Source organism: Vombatus ursinus, unplaced genomic scaffold, assembly GCF_900497805.2.
Source record: "Vombatus ursinus unplaced genomic scaffold, bare-nosed wombat genome assembly UNPS02014768.1, whole genome shotgun sequence".
NCBI lineage: Eukaryota > Metazoa > Chordata > Mammalia > Diprotodontia > Vombatidae > Vombatus > Vombatus ursinus.
In genome coordinates, this window is record NW_020954546.1 from 31,469,757 (window position 1) to 31,493,180 (window position 23,424).

Here is a 23,424-nt window from a genome sequence, read left to right on the forward strand (position 1 = left end):
TGCTTCCTTCCTTTTCTGAGGAAGAGGTTTGATTTTAGAAAAAGCTAGGCCACTTAGAATAGCTTTAGGAGCTCACTTCCTGAAGTCATCTTGGGTAGGGCTCTTTCCACCCATGGCCTTATCATCTTAGCCCCAACTTGGAAACCACGCATAACTCAAAACCACAGCTTCCCTCTCTTACTTCCTGGCAAAGTCCCCAGATCCATGCTGTGTGCTCAGCAGATTTAGGAGTCTCTCCACTGTTGACAGCCCTAAAGATGACCCCCCCCCATCCCTCCAGAGCCCTTTCCTTCTCCCTTTAAAACGGAGGAAAAGAGAGCCGAATGATCAGTAAGGCAGACAGAACCTTAGAAGCTACTGAACATCATCCCAAAGCCTGCTTCTTTCCTTGCGCTGCCATGAAGATCTTTGGAGCTGTTCTGCCCATGGTCCTCCTCACTGCTTATTTCATCTGTCAGGTCTATGCCACACCAGGTAAGTGTCCTTGATCCTCCTTCCTCCCCTCCCTCCTGATACCTGCCCTCATCTTTTTTTCATTAAATATCAGAAGGGCCTCAGACTTCATGAAATCCTTTTATTTAACCAAGAGCCAGAAAATGGCTTCTTAAGGAAACAGCTAGTTAATGGTGGAGTTTGAACTAGACCCCAAGACTTCTAACTCCCAGTCTCAAGCCCTTCCTATCACACCATCTTAAACTGAGCATGGCTTCCACCCCAGCATCCTTCCCTACCATGATGGGTGTCCCTCTCGAAGAGAAAGACTCTGGTGTATGGAGAAGGCATTTCTAGAGTTGAACTCTAGGAACTTTTGCAAAATGTTGCATAGAAGTCCAGAATTTGAACTTGACATTGAATTAACTTGACTTTTTTATCAGTTATAGTACAGTTGCTTTTTTATTGAAATTTCAACACTAGATACTTAGTTATCTACAGGAGAAGAAAGAAACATGCATTTATTAAATGCCTACTGTATGCAACGGGCACTGTGATAAGAGCTTTATGAAATATTCCATTTGGTCTTCACAACAATCCAGGGAAGTAAGGAGAGGTATTATCCCAATTTTGCAATTGAAGAAACTGAGGCAAGCAGAGGTCAAGTGATTTGACCAGGGTCACACAGCTAGTGAGTTTTTTGAGTCAGCATTTGAACTCAGATCTTCCTAACTCCAGTGCCAGGGCTCTATCCTCTGTGCAACCTAGCTGTCTCAGATAATAAAAACCATATAACTAAATGTCCAAAGTTCTCAGTCTCCAAATCTCAGCTCACTAATTGCATTGCAGAAACTCGTCAGGTAGAAATGGGATAGTATTACTATGTAGCCTCCCCATTTCATAGGTAGAGCAACGAAGGCTTGAACTAGGTCCTGAATCATGTCACACCTACACCCTTAGTAGCATCCTTAGCCTTGCCCTGGGACTCATTCTTGTCCTTAGATCTGAAGTGGGGGTGGAGCCTGGGCTGGGGGTGGGGTAGAGAAGAGCAGCATGGCACAGAATTGCAAATGAAGGGTTTTGATCTTCGTACCTTATCTTCTCTTGGATTCCCTTTCTTGGATAACTCACCTTTCAGGGGAAACATAAAACATCCTAAACATTTCTCATTTGAGCTTTATTCGAAGAGGAGGGAAAGAGGGAACAAATGTATTCAGCATCCACTATGTGCTAGATGTGCGCTAAATGCTTTACAAATATTGCCTCAATTGATTCAGATGGCGTCTATACTCCAGAAAAATGCTGCTTTGAATATACCAACAAGAAGATCCCCTTGAAACTCCTGGTCAGCTATAAGAACACCAGCAGCATGTGCTCCAAAGAAGCAGTGATGTAAGTTAATGCATATAATGACATCCTAATTACAGTACTGCACTGACTACACACAAGGCAGGAAAGGATTGGGGACAGCAGAAGCTGAATCAATCTTTGGCATTTGGGGAAGTGAAAGTAGAGCTGATTTAGGACTTTGTGTGTTTGGATATAAGAACTAGTTAGAGGATTTTTCATGTAATTGAGTCTACTGATAAAAATAAAAAGGAATATGGAACACTATCAAAACGACTGACATTAGCAAATCCAAGGCAAGAGTGGAATACTAGAATCATAGAAGACAAGAACTGGAATGATATGCAAAGGATAACTCTCTAGTCCAATCTCCTCATTGCATAGATGAGGAAAATGAGACCCATGACAAGGAAGTGACTTGTCCAAAGCCTCACAGCCATTTGGTGGGAGAGCCCAGTCTCTTGACTCTTGACTTGGTGTTCTTTCAGAAATATCTGCCAAATTTGAGTGGTAGAACAGAAAGAATACTGGCTCTGGAATCAGAGGATCTGGGTTCAAATTCCAACTCTGATGCTGAATATCTATGTGACAATGGGCAAGTCATTTAACTTCCATGGGTCTCAGTCTTCTCAAGTTTGGACAAGATGATCTCTAAGGACCCTTTTAGCTCTAGGTCTATGACCTGTTCCCCTACGAAAGTAAACATGCCACTTTGTCTTTTAGTCACGTTGAGCAAAACATTTCCACTCTCTGAGCTTCTCTTGATCCTCTGACAAATGAGAGCCAATAATTATTGAGGTCTCTTTCCACTCTGACATTCCATAATTCTATCACTCCATATAAGGTGCTCTAAAAGATAACTCTGAGATTTATTGATTTCACACGCAGAAAGGCAGGGAAGAACAAAAAGATTCTTGGATCTGCAGCTGGAATAAGATGACATCCAAGTGGGCAGTGGTAACTGGTGGACAGACACAAAGGGATGAAGTATATAGGTCTCTAAACCTTGCTTGGCTCTTTCCTTTATCCCCAACTGTCCACTCTAGCTCAATGTGTGAATTATCTCAGTCACTACTCATCGTTTTATCATAACCACCTATTCCCCACTTGTAGGGATAACTCTATAAACTAACCCAAGAAACAGAATAGCTCTACCAGGAATGGGCATCATATTCTCCTGATGCACCTCCTTCTCCTATCCCAGTTTTGGAGTGTGTCAAGATTGGGGTGGAGAACAGGTTTACGGTAGGATGATTCAACCACATTGGCTAAATACACAAAGATACTCAACAAAAGCTCTTATAAAATCTTTCCTCCACAGCTTTGTGACCAAACGTGGCCTCAGCCTTTGTGCTAATCCAAAGGATCAGTGGGTCGAGGATCTTATGAAGAACCTAGACAATATGAAAGCCAAGAACATGAAGCCCATGAAGGCCCTAACCACTTCTTCTTACCCCAATGTGACCTCTTACCCCAATGTGACCTCACACTAAAGCAGGAGTAAAGAATAATTTATTTCCATCCAGTTTTCCACAGCTGCTCCCTGAGACATTTATTATAATTTAAATGTTTACTCTTATTATTGCTGTTTAATTTAATGTGCCATAAATATTTGTGCCTTTATTTTTATTTATTTTTCTTTGTAACCAACCTTTGGGCAAGTCATTTAACCTCAGTGGGCCTTAGCTGACTCATTTCAAAATGGGGGAAATTCTTCTCCTCCCTACCTCAAGGGAAAATGACAAGAATTTGTTTGAATAATGATTAAATTGTCTGGAAAGATGTTACTATGGAAAAGGAGATTACAATATGGTGATAAAATTGCCATAAAAATAAAGTTTCATTTGTAAAACCTGGCAACGGCATTTTCGTGTGTGTGTGTGTGTGTGTGTGTGTGTCTGTGTGTCTGTGTGTGTGTGTGTGTGTGTGTGTGTGTGTGTGTGTGTATGGAGAGAATAAATTACCCAGGATGGGAGGGTGCTGAGGTGAAGGGGTGGAGGAGAGAGCAGGCATTAAAGAATAAAGAAGTATATTGGTGGCATTTTGAATTGATTGAAGCTGTCTCAGTTTCAGGGGAAACCAATTATGACCAGGATAAAAGTCATACTACCAAAGAGGCTCATTATACATAGATATTAAGGAATCCTTCCTTAGACTTTGTAAAAAAAAAATTAAAAGTCAAAAAATGAAATGATGACAGATAAAACCTTTGTTCTACTTGGTTGTGAAATTTGGTTATGCCCTTAGGATCCTGTATCCTGTTAACTGAATCAGGAGGCAGTTTTTCATTCAGGTGTTTGACTTATTTAATTATTCTGGGAAATTCTCAGTCCTGAGCTATCTTAAGATCAGCCTTAAATTAAGTCAGTTCACTATGTCAGAGTAAATGGGCTATGGGTTTTGAATTTGCTCTTCCAGAGCTAAGAGAAATGACATCCATCAAAAATTAGCAATCAGCAAACATATGTTATGCTCTTGTGCAGGCCAATGGGTATCCACATAGTAAAGTGTGGCAGTCCTTGATCTCAGGGATTTACATTCTACTAGGGATACACATGTTTACCAACGCATAAACGCAAGGCCTTTTGGAAGAAATAGCCCTTGAGCTGAAGCTTGGAAGAAGCCAAGGGTTCTAAGAAATGGAGTTGAAGGAAACCGTTCTTGACACGAGAGGAGAGGACATCCTGTGCAAAGACATGGAGGTGGGAGACAGTCATATATGGGGAACAAGTAAACCAATTGTTCTGGAAGGTAGAGTGTATGACATGTATGTTCTTTATATACATCATATGTGATCAGCCTGGAAATATATGAGACAGAATGTGACAGACTTTAGGGACAAAGGAGGTGTTTATATTTATCCTAAAGGCAATGGGAACCCATTGCAACTTCTTGAGCATAACAGTGATATGGCTAGACCCGTAATGTAGGAATATCACTATGGAAACTGTGGGGAGGGGAGGGAAGAGAATAAGATTTATAAAGCGCTTACTTTTGCCGGGTACTATTCTAAGTGCTTTTACAAATATCCCATTGGTGGTGTTGATAATCTCTACGTTCGCATGGAGATTTGATTGGAGACAAAAGAGACTTGAGGCAGAGAGGCCAATTAGGCCAACTCTTCCAGTAATCCAGAAGTAATGAGGCAGTCAGAGTGTGATTTGAAAGAAGGGTATAGACGTGAGAAATGTGAAGGAAACGTAATCAAGATTCGACAAGGTGGAATGAGAGAGACTGAGAAGTCGAGTCATTCTTCAGTCATGAACCTCATGACTGGAAGAACGGTGGTGCACTCAGAAGAAGTGAAAGAGTTAGAAAGAAGGGAGGGCTTGGGGGGATGATGATGAGCTCTGTCTTCAACATATCAAGTTTGAGGTGCCTATGGGACATCTGAAGGTAAATGCTCAGTGAGTAGAGTTGGAGACATGGTACTGAATCTCAGAAGAGAGGTGGGAGGACGGAAAATGGAGGTCCAGAGGCTAGGAGGCTGCCCTAAATTCATCCCATCTTTTGATCTTGATTAAGTATTTCTCTCTGTTCTACCACATATGCACAGATGTGCATATGCACACATACACACACACACACACACACGAGTTCCCAGTGTAAGGGGAGCTACATGGGGCCCTGAGGAAGGGAATATCTGCAGAGGTAGGAAAGTACTAGGTGCTAAACAACATTCTGTCAGTGATATTTTACTTGAGGATAGCAGTACATGGAAATTGAGACTCCCAAACCATGGTCCCTCAGTAGGCCTTTGCAGTTCAGTGTGTTCCAATCATTCTTCTTTTTTCACCTTACCCACATAGACTCTGGATCTATCACCTGAGAATAGGCCAAATAATCACAGGGTGGTTCTGGGTTGGACTGGATTGTCTTGGACATCCCTTTCTATCCCTTCTATGAGCTCCATCTGCTTAGGGTAGATTCCCTATCAGAAAATATCCCTGTGAAAAAATAGAGTATCTTTGTGAACATGCATTACTCTTATTTTATCAATAGAGGCAGTGTAGTGTCATGGATAGGGAACTGGCCTTGGAGCAGAGAAGATGGCAAGTCTCTTAATCCCTCAGAGTTATAGTAGGATAGATTTGGAACTATAAAGGACCTTAAAGGACATTTGGGTCTGATGCCTTCTTTTTACAGATGAAGAAACTGAGGGACAAAGTGGCATGTTGCAGACAAGCTGCCAACCAGCATTAGTTGAGGAACAATCCTCATATGAGATTCCCCCTAAACCAATTAAATTACAGGTGCAGTCCCTATCTATATGTGTATCAATAGGGAGATTAGATTGCTGACTCCATCTGAAAGAATTCCAGGAAAGAAGTATCAGGATGAAATCCTAGAGATCTAGAAGATACTTTACAGATGAAGAAATTATGGTCCATAGGTAATAAATGTCTTCCCCAAGGTCATATATGCTGTAAGGGACTGAGCTGGGATTTGAAGCCAGGTCCCCAGATTCCAAATCCATTGCTCTTGTCATTAAACCAGTATCATCAATCTATGGGTTGAATCCTTTTACTTAGTATAATGGTCTCTGGACATTGGGAGTGTGGGGATGAGGTGGCAAGAACAAGAGAACCAGACCCAGCAAAATAAGGCTTTTGAGTCTTATTAGTTGGTTGGGGGAGTTGATGGAACTGATTATAAACCTATTGATGATGACCTATCTAAGAGATGGGAAGTTGGAAGGAGTCAAGGCCACCCAGGTGGTATCTTGGCACCCATTTGCCCTGACTATTCTGCTTTCTCTCCCAAATATCTGCACACCCAACCAAGCCACAAGGAGAGAACTAGGAGGATGCAATTGTGAGGTAGCTTTTCCCCAAACACTCAAAACAAGAAAGGCTTATAAACACTTTTTTTTTATTATAAAATCTAAGGCCTGGAAGGGACCTTAGAGTTTTTCTCTCTCCAAGTTACCCCACTGTCCTTGGGGAAATCACCTATCCCAATGCCCTGTAATCCTTACCCCCCAGAACCACTAATGCCATCTTCTTTCCAAGTCGTCAGATGACCAATTTGTACTCACTCAGAAGGATGTGAGTGAAGAACTTCACCACCTCTGAGTACTTGTAGTCAATTCAAACCATCACCTTATTTTAGCCACTAGGAAGAAAACCTCATTCATTCATTTAGTGAGGATATACGCCTTCTGTGTGACCAATCCTACGTTAGGTGTTTCTAGGGCTAGAGAAGAATTAGAATGGAAGGATAATTTCTATTCCTGTTGGAAACATCACAGAATCACAGAATTTTAGAGTTGGAAAAAACTTGAGTGACATACAAACCTGGGAGAAAAAAATCTCTCTATAGCATAGCAGACAAGTTATCAATCAGTAAACAAGCATTAATAAAGAATGAGCCATGTGCCAGGTCCTGTGCTAAGTGGTAACAATACAAAGATAAAAATAAAATGATATCTTCCCTCCAGGGGTTTACTTCCTAGAGAAGGAGGCAATGGATATGTATATGGAAAGATTGTGGGGTATAGAGTCACACACTCTGCCCTATGTATCCTTGTCACTCTTTTTAGGTGAAGACAGGTATCTGTTGAATAAATTGATCAGACATGTGAACTCGATGTGATTAGGGATTAGTTATCTCCTGCCTATCAACCAGAAATCTGTTATGATTGTTTGAGGGACTTAGCAATATCCTGGCAGACTTGTAGAAACACAACAAGTTAGTTTGGAATTAAGAATTCCAGTGGTGGAAGTGGTGGAAGCATTTAGCCAAGCCCCTAAGAAGTCATTGCTTGGGGAGTAGGGGAGAGGAAAATATTGGTCTCCTTCCCTACCTCCCCTCCCACCTTGGCCAGAGGAGGCTGTTTTAAATTTCAAGAGGTTGAAGGATTAGGGCTTTTCATTGACATTCCACCAGTGTCCCTGTGAAAGCAATGGATGGTGAAAATGTCTTTATTGGGAGCTGAGGATAGACTAGATGTGATGAGGAACAGCAAATTCAAGGCTCTCAAGAAACCCAGCAGAAAAACTATAGCGTAACTAGGGGAAACATCTTCAGCAAATAGGACATTCACAATCTGGGAGTGACCATGGGCTCTCAAGTTTGAGCCCATTTTCCCCTGGATTCTATAGGTACTTGTAGAAGAGTATGTCGGAGTCTTTTCAGGGAGGGAATATTTTCTGCCAATTATTCTAACAATCCCACCTTAGTAAATACTGTTTTCTAAAAGCTAGTTAAGTCTGGCTGACTCACTGATATCTATTAACCATCAGGAGGGAAAATGGGAGCTTATGAAGAATTAGAAGGTTAACCTCTCCCCAGTCTCTCAAGGATACCCCAAGAACTTCCAGGTGAGAAACCTCCCTCCACCAGTGTAGATTGGCACCTTCTCTGCAATTGAAGAATAAGAACCACCTAAAACCACAAAAATGGGAGCAGCTCCAACCAAACATGACTGAGGATGAGAAGAGGATGGAAGTGATAAAGATGAAGAAGAGGAGGATTCTGAAAAAAGAATCTATGGATTCCTACCAAAGATCATCTGAAAGAGTTGCCCAGGGTACTGAGGTTAAGTGATCTATGTAGAATCCCACATCCAGTGTATGCCTGAGGCAAGACTGAAACTCAGGTCTTTCTGACTCCAAAGCTAGCTCCCAATCTACTACACTGTGTCAAAATAAACTCAAGGTAATTTGGGGTGGTGGAGAGGTTGTTGAATCAATAGCATCCAAGATGACCAGGAAAATGCTCGTGTAGGTAGAGGGGTGTGAGTTTGATATTTCCTAGTCTCAAAGCTCTAGAACTGGAGGGATGTCAGAGGACATCTAATCCCACTCCTTCAGTTTAAGGTGGAAAGGTCTCACCAGCAAAGGGCTGCTGGGGGATGGACTCCTCCCCACACTTTCCTCTGCCAGCTACATTGCCTGAATCTCTGCCATCAAATCTGTACCCTTGGCCACCTAGTCATAGGCCACCACTGTGGGGAAGCTAGAAACCAAAGAGAGACGAAGAAAATGGCCCCTTCCCCAAAGGAGACAGGAGACAGTGAGGATGACGGCATACAAGAAAATGAAGAAGAAAGCAGTGAAGAAGAGGTTGTATTCCCTCAGAAGAAGAGTAAGGAGGCTGTGGCTATACCAGCAAAGAAAATATCACCAGCCAAAAAAAGCCTTTGGTGCCACAAACAAAGGTAAGATTCCTGGTAAGAAGGTAGCCATGGTCCCTGCCAAGAAAGTGGCTAACCCAGCCAAAGCTGTCATCACACCAGGCAAGAAGGGAGCTACTCCAGCTAAAGCAGCAGCTCCCCCAACCAAAAAGGAAGGGTGGCCAGGTGGTAAGAATGCCAAGGATTGCCAAATGGGAAGAAAGCCAAGAAAAAAGACAATGAATCTGAAGAAGAGGACAGTGAAGATGAGGATGAAGAATAAGAACCACAAAAATGGGAGCAGCTCCAATCAAACATGACTCAGGATGAGAAGGAAGGTGGAAGTGATAAAGATGAAGAAGGGGAGGGGGGGTGGATTCTGAAGAAGAATCTATGGATTCCTACCAAAGGAAAGCTACTTCTATGAAAGCTGCCCATGGGAAAGCTGGGAAAGCCAAGGAATAAGATGAGGAGGAGGAGGGAAGTGAAAATGAAGAGGAGGAAGAGGAGGAGGAAGAGCAAGAAGTGCCCATCAAAGAAACACCAGGGAAGAGGAAAAAGGAAATGGGCAAATGGACCCCAAAGCCAAAAAACTGGAATCGGAAACCCGAAGCATCCACAAATTTCAATCTCTTCATTGGTAACCTGAACTTCAACAAAAGGGCTTCTGAGCTAAAAACCAGCATCAAGGATATCTTTGCAAAAAAGGAACTTAGAAATGTGGATGCCTGCATTGATGCCACCAAGAAGTTTGGCTATGTGAGGAATTTGAATCGACTGAAGACATGGGAGAGGCTCTGAAACTCAGTGGTGAAGCTGGAAAAGGCAAAAGAAAGCAGAAAAGATTGAGATTTAAGGGTGCTCTTCATCAAGGATCTGCCTTATAAAGTAATTCAGAGAGAACTCGAGGAAGGGTTTGAAGATGCTATTGAGATTAGAATGGTCTGCACCAAGGATGGACACTGTCCAAAGGAATTACCTATGTTGAATTTAAAGCAAAAGCAGACATGGACAAAGCCTTGAAAGAGAAACAGGGAACTGAAATTGATGGTCAAATATTCATTCTGGACAACACAGGGGAGAAAAGTCAAGGTCAAGAGAATTCAAGAGATGGGAAGAATAATTCCTGGAGTGGGAATGTCAGAAAGGCAGCAGACTCAATGACCCTGGTGCTGAATAACCTCACCTTCAGTGCTACTGGAGAAAGTCTGTACAAAGTATTTGAGAAGAAGACATGGATTAGCTTGTCCCAGAGCAACCAAGGCTGACCTAAAATGTATCTGCCTGTTCAATGAATTTGCCTCTGCGGAAGATGCTAAAGAAGCTTGGGAGTCTTATAGCAATATCAAAATTGAAGGCAGAGCTCTTAAGCTAGAGCTAAAGGGACAGGAGCAAATTGATGCATCCCCAAGAAGCTGGTCCTTTGTTCATCAAATGTCTGTCCAAAGACATGACAGAAGAAACATCGAAAGATTCTTTTCATGGCTCTGTTGGTACCAGGACAGTCACAAACAGGGAGATAACGTTTGGTTTTGTGGACTTCAGCTCAGAAGTTGCCTAAAGCTGTGAACAAAGTCAAGGAAGATGGTAAGATTGATGGAAACAAAGTAACTCTGGCCTGGGCCAAGTCCAGCGTCTTTGGAGGCTACGGTAGTGGTCATGGTGGTGGTTGTGGGTTCAGTTGCTGAGGAAGTAGCAGAGGAACCCAAGACAACAGAAGCCGAGGAAACTTTGGAGGTCAGGGTGGTTTCTAAGGAGGAGGAAACAACAAGCCAACAAGGAAAAAAGGTGAAGTTTGAGTAACTTATTCTCCAATTTTTGAATGGACTCCAGGAGTTTTATCTTGTCATCTAATCGTTGGCAGAGCCTTCTGTGGACTTTCCAAGACAAACATGCAATCCAGAAGTCTTCTTGGGAAAACCTGGATGACATTTCAAGGGAGAGAATGGTTGGTTTTGACTGGACAGATGTTCCATATAAACTTTTTGCAGAGATGGGTGATAGATGTGGGAGTTAACCTTTCTGTCTATGAGTTGTCTAGCATATATAACTATATCCCAAAACCATTTTTTCTTACAAATATCTGTAGCAGTTTCATTTTTACACCTGTTTTTGACTGTAAACAAAAAAGACAAATGCTTTCTCATAGCTCCTGTTTCAGAAGCCTGTCTTAGTATACATTAAAAGGGCCTAACCTGGAGAAAAAAAATAATAAAGTGAGAGACAACTCACTACCTCCTAAGGCAACTAGTTCCGTTATTGAAAGTTATGCTGACTCTGAGTCATTGTTCCCATCCCTGCTTGTCATTCAGTGTTGGAAGAGGCATCACTCAGTCTGCAGCTTTTGAGTTACCTACTATCAATCACATAGCCAATCACCCCCACCTGTCACATACCTGCTACTTTGATGAGGAGAAGAGCTGAGATGCAATGGCCCGCCCCTTTTGCTGAGGTAGGCTTCTCTGAATTGGCTTAATCTCATTACAAAAGTTAGCAATAAAAGCTGCTCCATCTCGAATCCCTTGTTGATCTCTAGTAATCAGTTTGTCAACCTGTTGCTACCTTGATGTATCTTAATAAACTCCTTCTAATTCTCTTTGTCCTGAGTTTTGCCTCGTAAATCCAAACAAAGAATTTCCTTTTAACACCATATTTGTATTGCTCTCATCGTTATGAAGTTGATGGGCTTTTTTCCCTGACATCAAGCTTAAATTGCTTCCCTATAATTCCTCCCCACTGCTCATGGTTCTGTCCCCTGAGACCAAACAGAAAATGTCTACACCCCTTCCAGGGGACAGATTTCCCTTCAAGTGTCCAAAGATAACTATCTTGTGCTCCTTGAATTGAATCCTATCCAGGCTAAACAGAAAATAAACATTTCCTAAGCATCTACCATGTGCCAGGCACTGTGTTAAGTATTTTAAAATATCTCCTATGATCCTCAAAATAACCCTGTGATGTAGGTGCTGTTATTATGACAGAGGTTAAGTGACTTGCCCAGGATAATACATTTAGGACGTGTGTGAGACTGAACTCTAGGCCAAGTGCTCCATCCACTATTCCACCAAACTTCCCCCTGTTTCTTCAATATCTCTTTGTATGTCATCTATTCATTTATCTTATTGCCCTATAGAGCCTCTCTAGCTTATATTGACATTACTAAACTATCGTTCCTGGAAATGAGACCAGTGCCACAGAAGTGTTCTCAAAGGTCCAGGGTTTCTTCAGTAGCACTCATCTCCTTATTCCCAGAAATGATGCTTCTTTTAATGCAATTTAAGATTCTTAAACTAAGGCTTTTAGATAAGACTAATGGACGTGGAACAGCTAAATAACATCAGAAAAATGTCATCCTTCATGGCTCCTGCTCCCCCCTCCTCCTCCTCCTCTTCTTCCTCTCCTCTTCTTCCTCCTCCTCCTCCTCCTCCTCAACTCCTGCTAGCCCATTACTGAGTACATCCACACTTCTGCTAGCTCCTTCAGTAGCAAGGACAACTTTGTGGAATTTTAGTATTTAAAAAACGAAAGGGGTGGGGAACAAGCCTTTGTTCCCAGACAATTTGCTAATAGAGATTTAATTGTAAGAGGTAGATCACGATTAGAGCAGTGTATTTTGGCATTAAGGGGTATAATCATTTAACAAGCCTGTTTATATTCACAAAGCACTTAGGAGCATAATAGAGGAAGTTGGAACTAAAATAGGGAGATCAAAAAGATTAAGTTTAGATACAAACAAATAAACTGTGCTCAAACTGCAAGAGCTCTTTGAAGGGAAGGCTGAGTCAGAGATTACACTGATGATAATGGTTGGTCTTAAGCAGGTGAAAACTTCCTGGAGGAGAGAGAGAGATGGGCCATGGACCATGATTTTATGAGAGGAGAGAGAGACAGAGACAGAGACAGAGACAGAGAGACAGAGAGACAGAGAGAGACAGAGAGAGACAGAGAGACAGAGAGACAGAGAGACAGAGAGACAGAGAGACAGAGAGACAGAGACAGAGAGAGAGAGAGAGAAAGAGAGAGAGAGAGAGAGAGAGAGAGGTATATTTGACATTGGAGATTTCTAGACAACAGAGCACTTTGACACCTGGGAGAAAAAAAATATAAATGCTATCACGTTGCCTAGCATAATAGGTCCTTAATAAATAGGACCTTCATCTAGTGTTGCAGGGGAGGTCAGAGATATCTACCCATTTTTCAGATGAGGAAAACAAGGCACAAGAAGCTTAAGTAATTTGTCCAAAGTCACACAAATATTAAGTGACAGAAGTGGAATTTCAACATAGGTCCTCTGACTTCAGGGCTTCTTTCCATTATACCCTATCACCTCCTCTATTACCCTGCTGCTTGTCGACTGAATTGTGAATTTTTCCTTCTGGAGTACTTTTGTTTTTTTACTATTTTTTCTACCTCTGTAAGATAATTTTTGGTGGTTTGATTGGTTTGACACTGAATAAGTAGATTAATTTAGGAGGAATTGTCATTTTTATTATGTTGGCTTGGCTTATCTATGAGCAATTAATATTTCTCCAGTTCTTCAGATATGTTTTTATTTGTGGGAAAAGCATTCTGTAATTGTGTTTATATAGTTCCTGGGTTTGTCGTAGCAGATAGACTCCCAAGTATTTTATATTGTCTGCAGTTATTTTAAATGGAATTTCTCTTTCTATCTCTTTCTGCTTGACTTTGTTTGTAATATGTAGAAATGCTGATTATTTATGTGGGTTTATTTTATTTCCTGCAACTTTGCTAAAGCTGTTAATTGTTTCAGCTAGTTTTTTAGTTGATTCACTAGGATTCTCTAAGTATAACAGTATACCACCTGCAAAGGGTAATAGTTTTATTTTCTCATTTACTATTCTAATTCCTCCAATTTCTCTTTCTTCTCATTGCTGTATTACATTTCTATATTATGTATCATAATATGGTATATATTATATTTCTAGTACAATATTGAATAGTAGTGGTGATAATGGACATCCTTGCTTCTTATTGGGAAGGCATCTATCTTATCCTCATTACAGGCAATGCTTGCTGATGGTTTTAGATAGAAACTACTTATTTTAGATAGATTTAGATAAATACTCTTTATAGCTGGGTGGTGCAGTGGATAGAGCACTGGGCTGGAATCAGGAAAATCTGAGTTCAAATCCATCCTCAGAAACTTACTAACTGTGTGACACCGGGCAAGTCACTTAACCCCTATTTGCCTCAGTTCGTCATCTGTAAAATGAGGACACACTGGAGAAAGAAATGGCAAACCACTCCAGAATCTTTGCCAAGAAAACCCCAAGACTAAACAACAAGTTACTTATCATTTTAAGGAAAGTTCCATTTATTCCTATGTTTTTTCTAGTGTTGTGCTTGATTTTAAAAAATCCTTTTTGTGTTCTTCCAGGAATTCTTGTTTGACTTACAGTCAATAACCTTTTTTTTTCCTTTGAGACTTTGCCGGCATCTGTCTTGACATCAATGTCTTCTCCTGAGTTTGTGTCTTGATCTTCCCTGTCATCATAGTAGCTTTTAATGTTCTGGTTCTTTTTTATTGTTTGCCTATTCTTCTATCCTATTTCTTCACTTTTAACTTTCTGTTAAAGTTGGAGGTGGAGGGTGCACTGTCCCAAGCTTAAGGGGTTCTTTGTGTTTCTATTTTCAGAGCTAGTTCTGAGGATCTGTAAGATTTTGGTGCTTTCAAGATGGTATGATCCAAGGAGAAGTATGATCACTCCTCTCCTGGCCTGTGCTCTGGTCTTTACCCAGGAAAGGACCTTATTCACCTGCTAGCAAGCACTAGTGCCCTCCTTGCCCCTGGAATTGTGACCAGGCCCCTGCTCCCTTGTGGCTGACCACCAGCCTCCTCTCCACTCTGGAACTTTGACCCAGAACCACATATTGGCAACAGAGTTGCCAATCAGCACCAACCATACCCAGTACCAGCAACAGGTCCCTTGTAATCTTTTTTTCTAGCCAGTTGTTCCACCCCCTTACCCTCTCTGGGCTGAGAGCTCCTAAAGCTGCTGCTGCTGTTGTGGTCATGTTTTGTGCATGCTCCAGACAGGCCTCCACCCTGACGTTACAGACTTCTCCTGAAGATCTCCTAAGTTTTCTTAGGCTCAAAAAATGTCTCACTTTGATCTTTTGTTGGCTCTGCCACTCCAAAATTTGATTTGAGGTATTATTTTAAAGTTGTTTAGAGGGAAATGTTGAGAGAATTCAGCTAGGCTGCTGCCTCTAATTCATCATATTGGTCCCACCCCCACTATTTTCTAAACTTGCCATGTAAGTGAACCTCTATCTGAGGACTCAGATTTCCTGGAACTGCCTCATCCCTGAGGAAACTTGGCTCCTTAAGGTCAGAGATAAGCTGTACCAAAATTCTAATCGGCTAACTCCTTTCTCCTGTTATCATCAGCTCTCAAGGATTCAATTACCATCTCTATGTAGATGATTTCCAGATTTCTGTCTAGCCTTGATCTCCCTCCTGGGTTTCAGTTCTGCATCAGCAGCTGCCCGCTGGACATTTCAAAGGGGTGTCTTGGAGACATCGAAATTTCCAAAACAGAACTCATATTTCCCTGAAAGCTCAGCTCTCTTCCAAACTTCCTTATTATTACCAAAGGGGCCACCATCCTTTCAGTCATCCAGATCCAAAACTTTAGTATCATCTTTAACTCCTCACTTTCACTCATTCCACATGACCAATAAGTTGACAAATCTTACAATTTCAATCTTCGAAACAGTGCTCGAAAATGCCCCCTTCTCTCCACTCACACAGCCACCTCTTTAGTCTGACCCCTCATCACTTCTTGCTTGGGCCCCCCGAAATAGTCTCATAATTAGTCTCCCTGCCTCAAGCCTTTCTCTATTCCAATCCAATCTCTACCCAGGTGCCAAAGTGATTTTCATCATGCATATTTTATTATGCCACCCTCTCCTACTCAACAAACTCCAGTGACTCCCTATTCTCTCTAGGATCAGATATTAAATCCTTTCACAACTGGGCACCAACCTACCTTTCTAGCCTTCTTACACATTACTTCTCTCCTAGACAGACCTCTATGATCCAGCATACTTGCTGTTTCTCATATACGGTACTCGATCTTCCATCCCCATGCCTGGAGAGTATTCCCTCCTAATTTCTACTTCTTAGAATCCCTGATTTTCTTGAAGAACCAATTCAAGTGCCATTCCCTTCATGAAGCTTTTCCTGATCCTTGCCCATACTACCACCCAACTGCTAGAACATTCTCTACCTAAATATATGTATATATAATTAAATATATATATACATAAATACTATATATATTATATATGTATGCTATATATGTATATACATAAATATACTATTTATATACACATAAATACCATAAATATATGTATATGTAATTATATGGAGAACACATTCAAAATTACAATATAATATGACATGATACAATATAATAATACATTATCTGATGTGATGTGATGTGATACGATGAAATTTAATCTAATCTAATCTAATACTAATCTTGTCTCCCCTACATCAGAATGTAATTTCCTTGAGGGCGAGGATTATCTCACTTTTGTCTTTGTATCCCCAGCACTAAGCTTGGTGCTTGGCACATCATAAGAATTTAATAAATGCTTGTTCATTGATTGATTGGATGATTGTCACTGGCTCTTGCTACCCTAGTCTCACCCACTTACATCTTTCCCTTCCAGACTTTTTTCCATACAATCTATACCTCAAGGTTGCAATTTCTAGGATTTATAACAAACGAAGAATGAATAAATGTATCACGAAATGCATGATTGGGAAAAGAAAATGAGCTGTTAACATGGCAATAGCAAGTGACCAAGCCACCAACCAACAAGTATTTATTAAGTGCCATAGATTGTGCTAAGCATTGGGGATACAAGCAAAACAGTTCCTATGCTCAAGGGGCTTAAATGGATCAACCAATGAGCAGCCTGTATGTTCTGCTGGTATCCTTGTGGTGTCAGGAGAGAATGATGAACCCCAGCATATAGGGTGGGTACCCTGCAATGAACTTAGAGAAAGGCACAGATTACAACTGCACAGAATGAGAATGCATTTGTGTGCTGTTATCTTCATCACTGAAGGGAACACCCACGCCCATGAGATCACCCATTCATTTGAATAATTATAAGGGAAAAGAAACTGTACACTCTCAGAAATACTATACTATGACTATTTTTTTAAAAAACTACTCATTAGCACTAAAGTTTTGTAACCTAATCCTTGACTAATTTCCAAGGCCTGGCTCTGCCTATCCTGTTTCCATCTAAGCTGCCCTCCTCTAGCTGCCTCTTGGGCCCAGCTGACAATGGCACCTTCTGTCTTGGAAAACTACCTGGCTACTCTGGAGATTTGCCTCTATGGGACTCTCTGAATTGGTTCATTCCTCTAATCCTGGGCTCACTCTCAGTCAATCAGGAAGTCTTCTGAGTAAATGATGAGTTTGTAAAAGTTCCACGTGTGTATCATTAAGGCACAGGATTATAGACTCATAGATCTGGGACTGGAAGAGTCCTCAGAAACCATCTATTCCAACCCTCTCACAGTTGAGGAAACATATCCAGAGAGGTAAGTAATTTTCTCTAAGTCACACAGAAACTAAGACAGAGCTAGGATTCAAAGCTAAGTCACCCGGATCCAAATTATGCTCTTTCCACTGTTCCACATTCCCTTCATGCATTATTTAGTTACTTCTTGGAAGAAGTGAGAGAAAACATTCTTGTGGGAAGTTTTACATGTATAACCTCAAAAATCTGTGTAAGTAGACAATCATATACATAATAAATGAAAAAATGTAGCCCAGTTATAGAAGCCAAAGACTCTCATTGTTTTACCTAGGGTTCATTGGCTTATCATTCAAAGAAGATCTTAGTAATAAGGGAAACTTTAGCACCCCAGCCCCCTAAATAGCTCCTGTGAATTTTGCGGGAGGGCAGTTGGGAGGAGGAAGTCCATGAAACGCATTTTCCATTCACAATCAAGGATCTGACAGGAGTTACAAAAAATACCCCAATCCCAACTGACATTGTTATCTGGGGCTGGAGACTAAGTACCAAGGGTGAGGAGAAAGACAGTTGAAAGAAAAGATTTTATCCTAGCCTGTGGCATTTGGGGGACTTGTAGGGGCTGCTTGGCTGGGAGTTGTAGCAATCTCTGCCACAGGTTTTTCTAGCCACTGCTGTCCAGTAGATGGTGGCAAAGAGCAACAGATAGACCTGAAGAGACCAAATAGCCAAAGTCCATCAGATGATATCAGAGAGGATGGTCAAAGTACATAAGACCAAGGAGGAAGCAAGCAAGCAAGCAAGACTAGGGAGTCAGCATCCAGACAAGAACAGAGATTGAACACCCAGCAGAAAGAAACAGAGAGCGACTCAGTGACATCACCAGAAAACATCAGTGGTGCTGAAGCATCAGCAGTATGAGTTATACCAACCTTATGGCAACCCTGTCTACATACATCCCCAAGTGTGTGCTTTCTCTATGTGTTTCTAAGTAACATATATTTTATGTATGTTGCTGAGTCACATGTAACTTCAGCATGTGTACTTTCTCCCACACTAGTAGTATGGTCACCTGTAGAAAAGTATTTTTTTCATAGGAAAGTAAGAGAATCTTTTCTTGTCTCAATATTTGCTATCCTATTTGATTAAATGTCCTTTGCTTTGAATTAGTGTGTCCTCTGACTTGCTGATAAAAAAGAAAGAAAGAAATTGATAGGGGCTTAACGAGTTACAGTTTTAAGTACATCCTGACCCACAAAGTACTTTGGACCTGCAAAGCATTTCTAGAAGCCCCCACATGAGGCATCAAAATAACTCAAATTGACATGACTCAATTGAAAAGTTGATAAAGGATACCTCCCTTTCTTTATATTCTTGCATAAGACATTGAACAGTATCTTGGAGGTGGGCTCTCAATACATCAGTTATTCCTAAAGGGAAAGGAAGATGTAAAGAAGGACCCAGGACTTATTTTAATCTTGCAAGGGTTCTTCCTTGACTCTTTAGTGGACTGTTGCAACAAAACAAATTTGGACCTAGCTAGTGTCAGGGGCAGTCAGTATCACACAATGAGGACTTATCCACCCATTGTATGTTAGAATTAAAAAGGATCTGGGAAATAAGCAAGCCTAAACCCTTTGACAAGTGAAGAAAGTAAGACCCAGAGAAGGGAAATGATTTGCCCCAAACTTAGTAAGATTCTTTACAACTCTAAAATTCTAATTCTCTGGTCTCATGTTGTCTATGTTTGCCATAGGAGTTTCCAAGGCTGGGTTGGAAGGAATGGAGTCTCCAGTCAGGCAAGAAGAATGAGTAATGATATTGTCTCTGGTATTTTATCCTTATGTTGTAAAGGGAGTGTACTTTTATTCTGTACCCCAGATAACCCCCCTTCAGGCCTTCTTAGTTGGGTACCTGTCTGAAGATGTTTATTTCCTATCTATGGCTTAAAGCAGAAGAGCCTAATAATTTCTGTTCCCGAGAACCAATAGGAGTCACAAAAGACAAAGGAGCTGGAGTTAGAGCATTTATTTGAATTGATTTAGATAAGTTATATTCATTCCAAGTCAAACAGGCCTATGTTGCCTTATGACACTCAGTTTGAGGCCAACTGAGGCTACGCCTCCTTTCCAAGTAGAATCCAAGTAATAGACGGGCTATAGAAATCAGAGGTTTTAGACCTGTCAATAAATAAGACATAATAATAGCTTATTGAGACCTAGTTCAAGCTTCAGAGCCTAGAAAAATTGTCAGTAAGGGAATAGTGGATAAACAGGGCTCTAGGCTGCCCAGATTGTCTTCATTCTTTGCTGGAAATCCACTTTCAATTCAATTCAACATTTGTCAATTGCCTGCTATGGGCCAGTGTGATTGGTCCTGGGGATACAAGACAAAAAGGGTGGGGGGAGGGGAATCCTTCCTCGTCTTCAAGGAACTTACACTCTAACCAGGGACACAACTTGGACATAGGCAATTAAATATACAATATATACAAAGGAAGGAGGAGTACAATCGCAACTGGTAGAATCGGGATAGTTTTCTGGTTGGAGGTGGCCCTCAAATTTGGCTTTGAATTGAGCCTCTACTGTTCATTTTATTCATTTTATTCAAGTAATCCTGAACCCATTTGTCTTCGAGATGTGCACAGTATATTTTGCCCTTCTTCAGAGTAAACCTGCAAATGGAGACAAAGAGAAAGTCCAAAGACCACTGTCAGAAGACAAATCTAACAGGAAGAGACTTTATTCCTAACACTGAGATCAAATTCCTAAAAAGATGCAAAGTTCATCCTTGAACAATAAAACAAGGACCTCACCTCTTCTTTATCACCCCTAAACCTTCCTCCTGTCCTCTTTCTCTCCTGCTGCTCCCCAACTCAGTCCTGGTTAATGGATGCAGCCTCTCATATCTGCTTTACAGATTGGTTCCCAATGTGATAACCTGTTGCTCCCCCACCCTGGAATATGCACTGGAAGACCCCTGAGCTCTGAGACAAAGGGCTGTCCTTCCCACCAGAATAACAGAGGATGGTGTAAACCAACAACAGTCCTGTTCATGCCTTCCGTACTTGGGGCATAGTCCTTCATTTCTTCCCAGAATGTAATGCCCCATCCACCTTCCTTTCCAAACCCAAGCCTTCCTCACGAATCCTTTTGATTCTTCCTTTCCTCTTGCTATGGGCTCCTTTCTTCACACCACCTACATGACTTAGGCTCATAGGTCCAGAGCTGGATGGAACCTCAGCACCACCCCTTTATTTTACTGAGGAGAAAACTGAGGCCCAGGGAGCTGACCTGCCTTTCTGTAAGGTCACAGGGATGGCAAGTGTCAGAAGCAGAATTTGATTCCACATCTTCTGAGTCCTGAGCTAATGTTCCTACCACTGAACCACACTTCCTGTTTCATATCATCTGACTTCTGGCTTCTTCACAGAGGCTATTCAGAAGACCAAAGCATCTTCCTCTCCCACAAAACTCCTTAGCTACTCCCCTGGCTCCTCTGCCCTTCAGAGAGTCCTGTATGTAAAATGTTCCAGAGCAGGGAACAGACAGGCCCAGTCCCCTCCCTCCAGTACCTAATCTGGAGCTCTGATTCCACTAAGCCCCATGTCTGAGTGATGGATTCTAGATTAAGAGCACCCCTTAATGTCTAAGCAGCTAAAATGTTTCTTATGCTCTCTGAGATTCTCCTGGCTTATTCATAGACAGTTTCATTTCTGGTGGAGGGATCTATAGAGCCCCCATCAATGTGAAACCATGTCTGGGACAAGAAACTTACATCACAGCGTTGTAGGAGCAGGAACGGCTAGTGATACTATAGCTTTTGATGAGATAGTGTGGAAGGTTCCTCTTCAGGAAGTTAAAGCAGCAGGTAGGCTTCGAATCAACCACTGTAAGGAAACCCCAGAAGACAGTCTGTACCTTGCCTCTTGCCAAGGAGCCTGCTTACCTCACCAGCTACATTGGCATGATGTGGGAATCTCCAAGGCTGTGCCCTGCTTGAGGACTGCCTGAGCAGGGCTGGGGCAGCTATATAAGTCATCAGCCTCTCTATCCATAGAAAAGTTGAAAGAAAGAAGAGAAACTACCTAGGGAAATCACCTACAGGTTCCCTCAATGAGCCAAGGGCCTCAGAACCCCAGGGCTCTTCAGGGACTTGCCTGCCCAACCTACTAAACTGAATCCTTACCATCCACCTATACCAATAGGGCAGTGACACATTGTTGGACAAAGAGCTGTGGCACCTTCTATCACTTCAGAACTGTGCAAACTGGAGCAATTCACCAAGCGTCTCTGAGATCTCCAGGGTAAAATGAAGTAGTTGGGCTCAATAAGACTTAAGAGCCTTCCTTCCAGCTTTAATTCTAAGTACATCAGCCCTAGAGGGAGAATGGGCCAAAAAGGTCCCCAATCTCTAGGAGGTGATTCCTTCTACCTTGTTTGCCATAGACCCTCACCCACAATCTACCTGCAACCCAAGTTGAGAAGTGCCCTCTTCTCCACTCTGACTTTCCTCTCTTCAGAGGAAATCTTGCTTGGAAATTAAATAAAGGTTCTCTGGGGAAGTCTCCCAGATATGGGGGTCTGCTCTGCTTCTCTAAAGAATGGCATAGGATCAGGGAAAGACTAAGCAATCAGTCTCATACTTACAACTACTGCTGAAGCTACCTTGGGGCCCTGATGTTACAAGCAACAGACATAACAGGACCATGGAGATGTGCTGCATCTTGAAGTAAGCTGTGGCTTCTGAGGATGATGTGCCTTCAAGTTCTGTTGGCTCCCCATCTCCCCAGGCTTGGGTATTTATATCCAGCACGTGGGGTTTCCCCTGCCCATCCCTGCAGAGGTGGGGGGACTCACAAGAGGAAAGGAAGCTATTTATGATGCAATGACCACATGGAAAACTCCTTTTCCCTGTGAGTAGAGTAAGGCTCTGGGGAAAATTCACCCTCAGCAGGGGACAGATAAAGATCCTGTGCAGAGTGGTGGAGTTAGATCCTGAGTTTAGATAAGTGGGTGTGGTGGGAAACAACATGTGGGGGCAGGGTACAGTGGGAAGCTCTGACTATCTGATAAAGCTACTTTCTCCTCTCCTCCATCTTTCCCCCTTTCCTTCTTCATTATCCCTTTTCTTCTTTCTATTAAAAGTATAGCTCAGGTTTTCAGTCAATTGATTGACAAACATATATTGAGAATCTCCTCTGAGCCACACACTTTGCTAGAAGGCGAATGCACACAAAGATGAAACAATCCCTGCCTTTGTAAAGCTTTCATCCTATTGGGAGAGACAGAAAAGTTACATACAAACATCTACAAAGCATATAAAATGAATACAAGGCAATTTGGGGGTGATAAGAAGGCACTGGAAGCTGGGCTTCTGGAATGTTCTAGTGGCCTCTTGTAGCACTCTGTACTTGACTGCCAACTCATCCCAAAGATGCAAGACACCCCAATATATGAAACACTGAACAAAATAAATCTACAAGTATTTGTTAAGCACCTACTGTGTGCCAGGCACTGTTCTGGTTGCTGAAGATACAATAATAAAAATGAGAAAGACCCTGGACCCTGCCCAAGGAGCTTTAGGTTCTCTTGGAGGAGACAACATGAGTATATATAAATGTATACAGTATGAAAAAATAATAAGGGAGGGCACTAGCAATTAGAGGGATCAGGAAAAGCCTCAATCAGGAAATAATCCTTGAGCTGATCTCTAAAAGGGGCTAAGGCTTTAAAGAAGAGATAGAGAACAAGTATATTTTAGGCAGGGACACAGTTGGGAAGATGACCAGGGTGCCCGCAATTTGTATGCATTTATGTGTATGTTTCCAACCACGGGTGTCACCATCCACATATATGTCCACTCGTGTGTGGCAGAGTGGGAAGGGTAGTGTTGTAGGCTCCCTCTCATCAATGTCCCTTTGCCCTAAGGATTTAAGGCTTTATGTCTCTTGAGTTGGTCCATAATCTTAGGAACTCTAATCACCTATTCTCTCCAGCATCTTT

The 23,424-nt window shown here is 41.8% G+C and overlaps 2 protein-coding genes and 1 pseudogene across 2 annotated transcripts; 2 read left to right on the forward strand and 1 right to left on the reverse strand.

Moving 5' to 3' along the window:
- Positions 1 to 254: 254 nt before the first annotated feature.
- On the forward strand, positions 255 to 3,636 carry LOC114043342 (C-C motif chemokine 8-like). The gene is made up of 3 exons (XM_027862420.1): positions 255 to 474; positions 1,710 to 1,824; positions 3,101 to 3,636. Exons 1-3 carry the CDS (start codon positions 324 to 326, stop codon positions 3,270 to 3,272), a joined length of 438 nt encoding a protein of 145 aa, XP_027718221.1. The 5' UTR covers positions 255 to 323; the 3' UTR covers positions 3,273 to 3,636.
- A 782-nt stretch (positions 3,637 to 4,418) lies between these two features.
- LOC114042937 lies at positions 4,419 to 10,650 on the forward strand (annotated as a pseudogene).
- An 8,782-nt stretch (positions 10,651 to 19,432) lies between these two features.
- LOC114043411 (C-C motif chemokine 4 homolog) lies at positions 19,433 to 22,205 on the reverse strand. Its single transcript, XM_027862517.1, has 3 exons — positions 22,069 to 22,205; positions 21,197 to 21,308; positions 19,433 to 20,093 (listed from the first exon to the last, which is right to left on the reverse strand). The coding sequence occupies exons 1-3, from the start codon at positions 22,142 to 22,144 to the stop codon at positions 19,976 to 19,978; spliced, it is 306 nt and encodes a 101-aa protein (XP_027718318.1). The 5' UTR covers positions 22,145 to 22,205; the 3' UTR covers positions 19,433 to 19,975.
- Between the last annotated feature and the right edge of the window lie 1,219 nt (positions 22,206 to 23,424).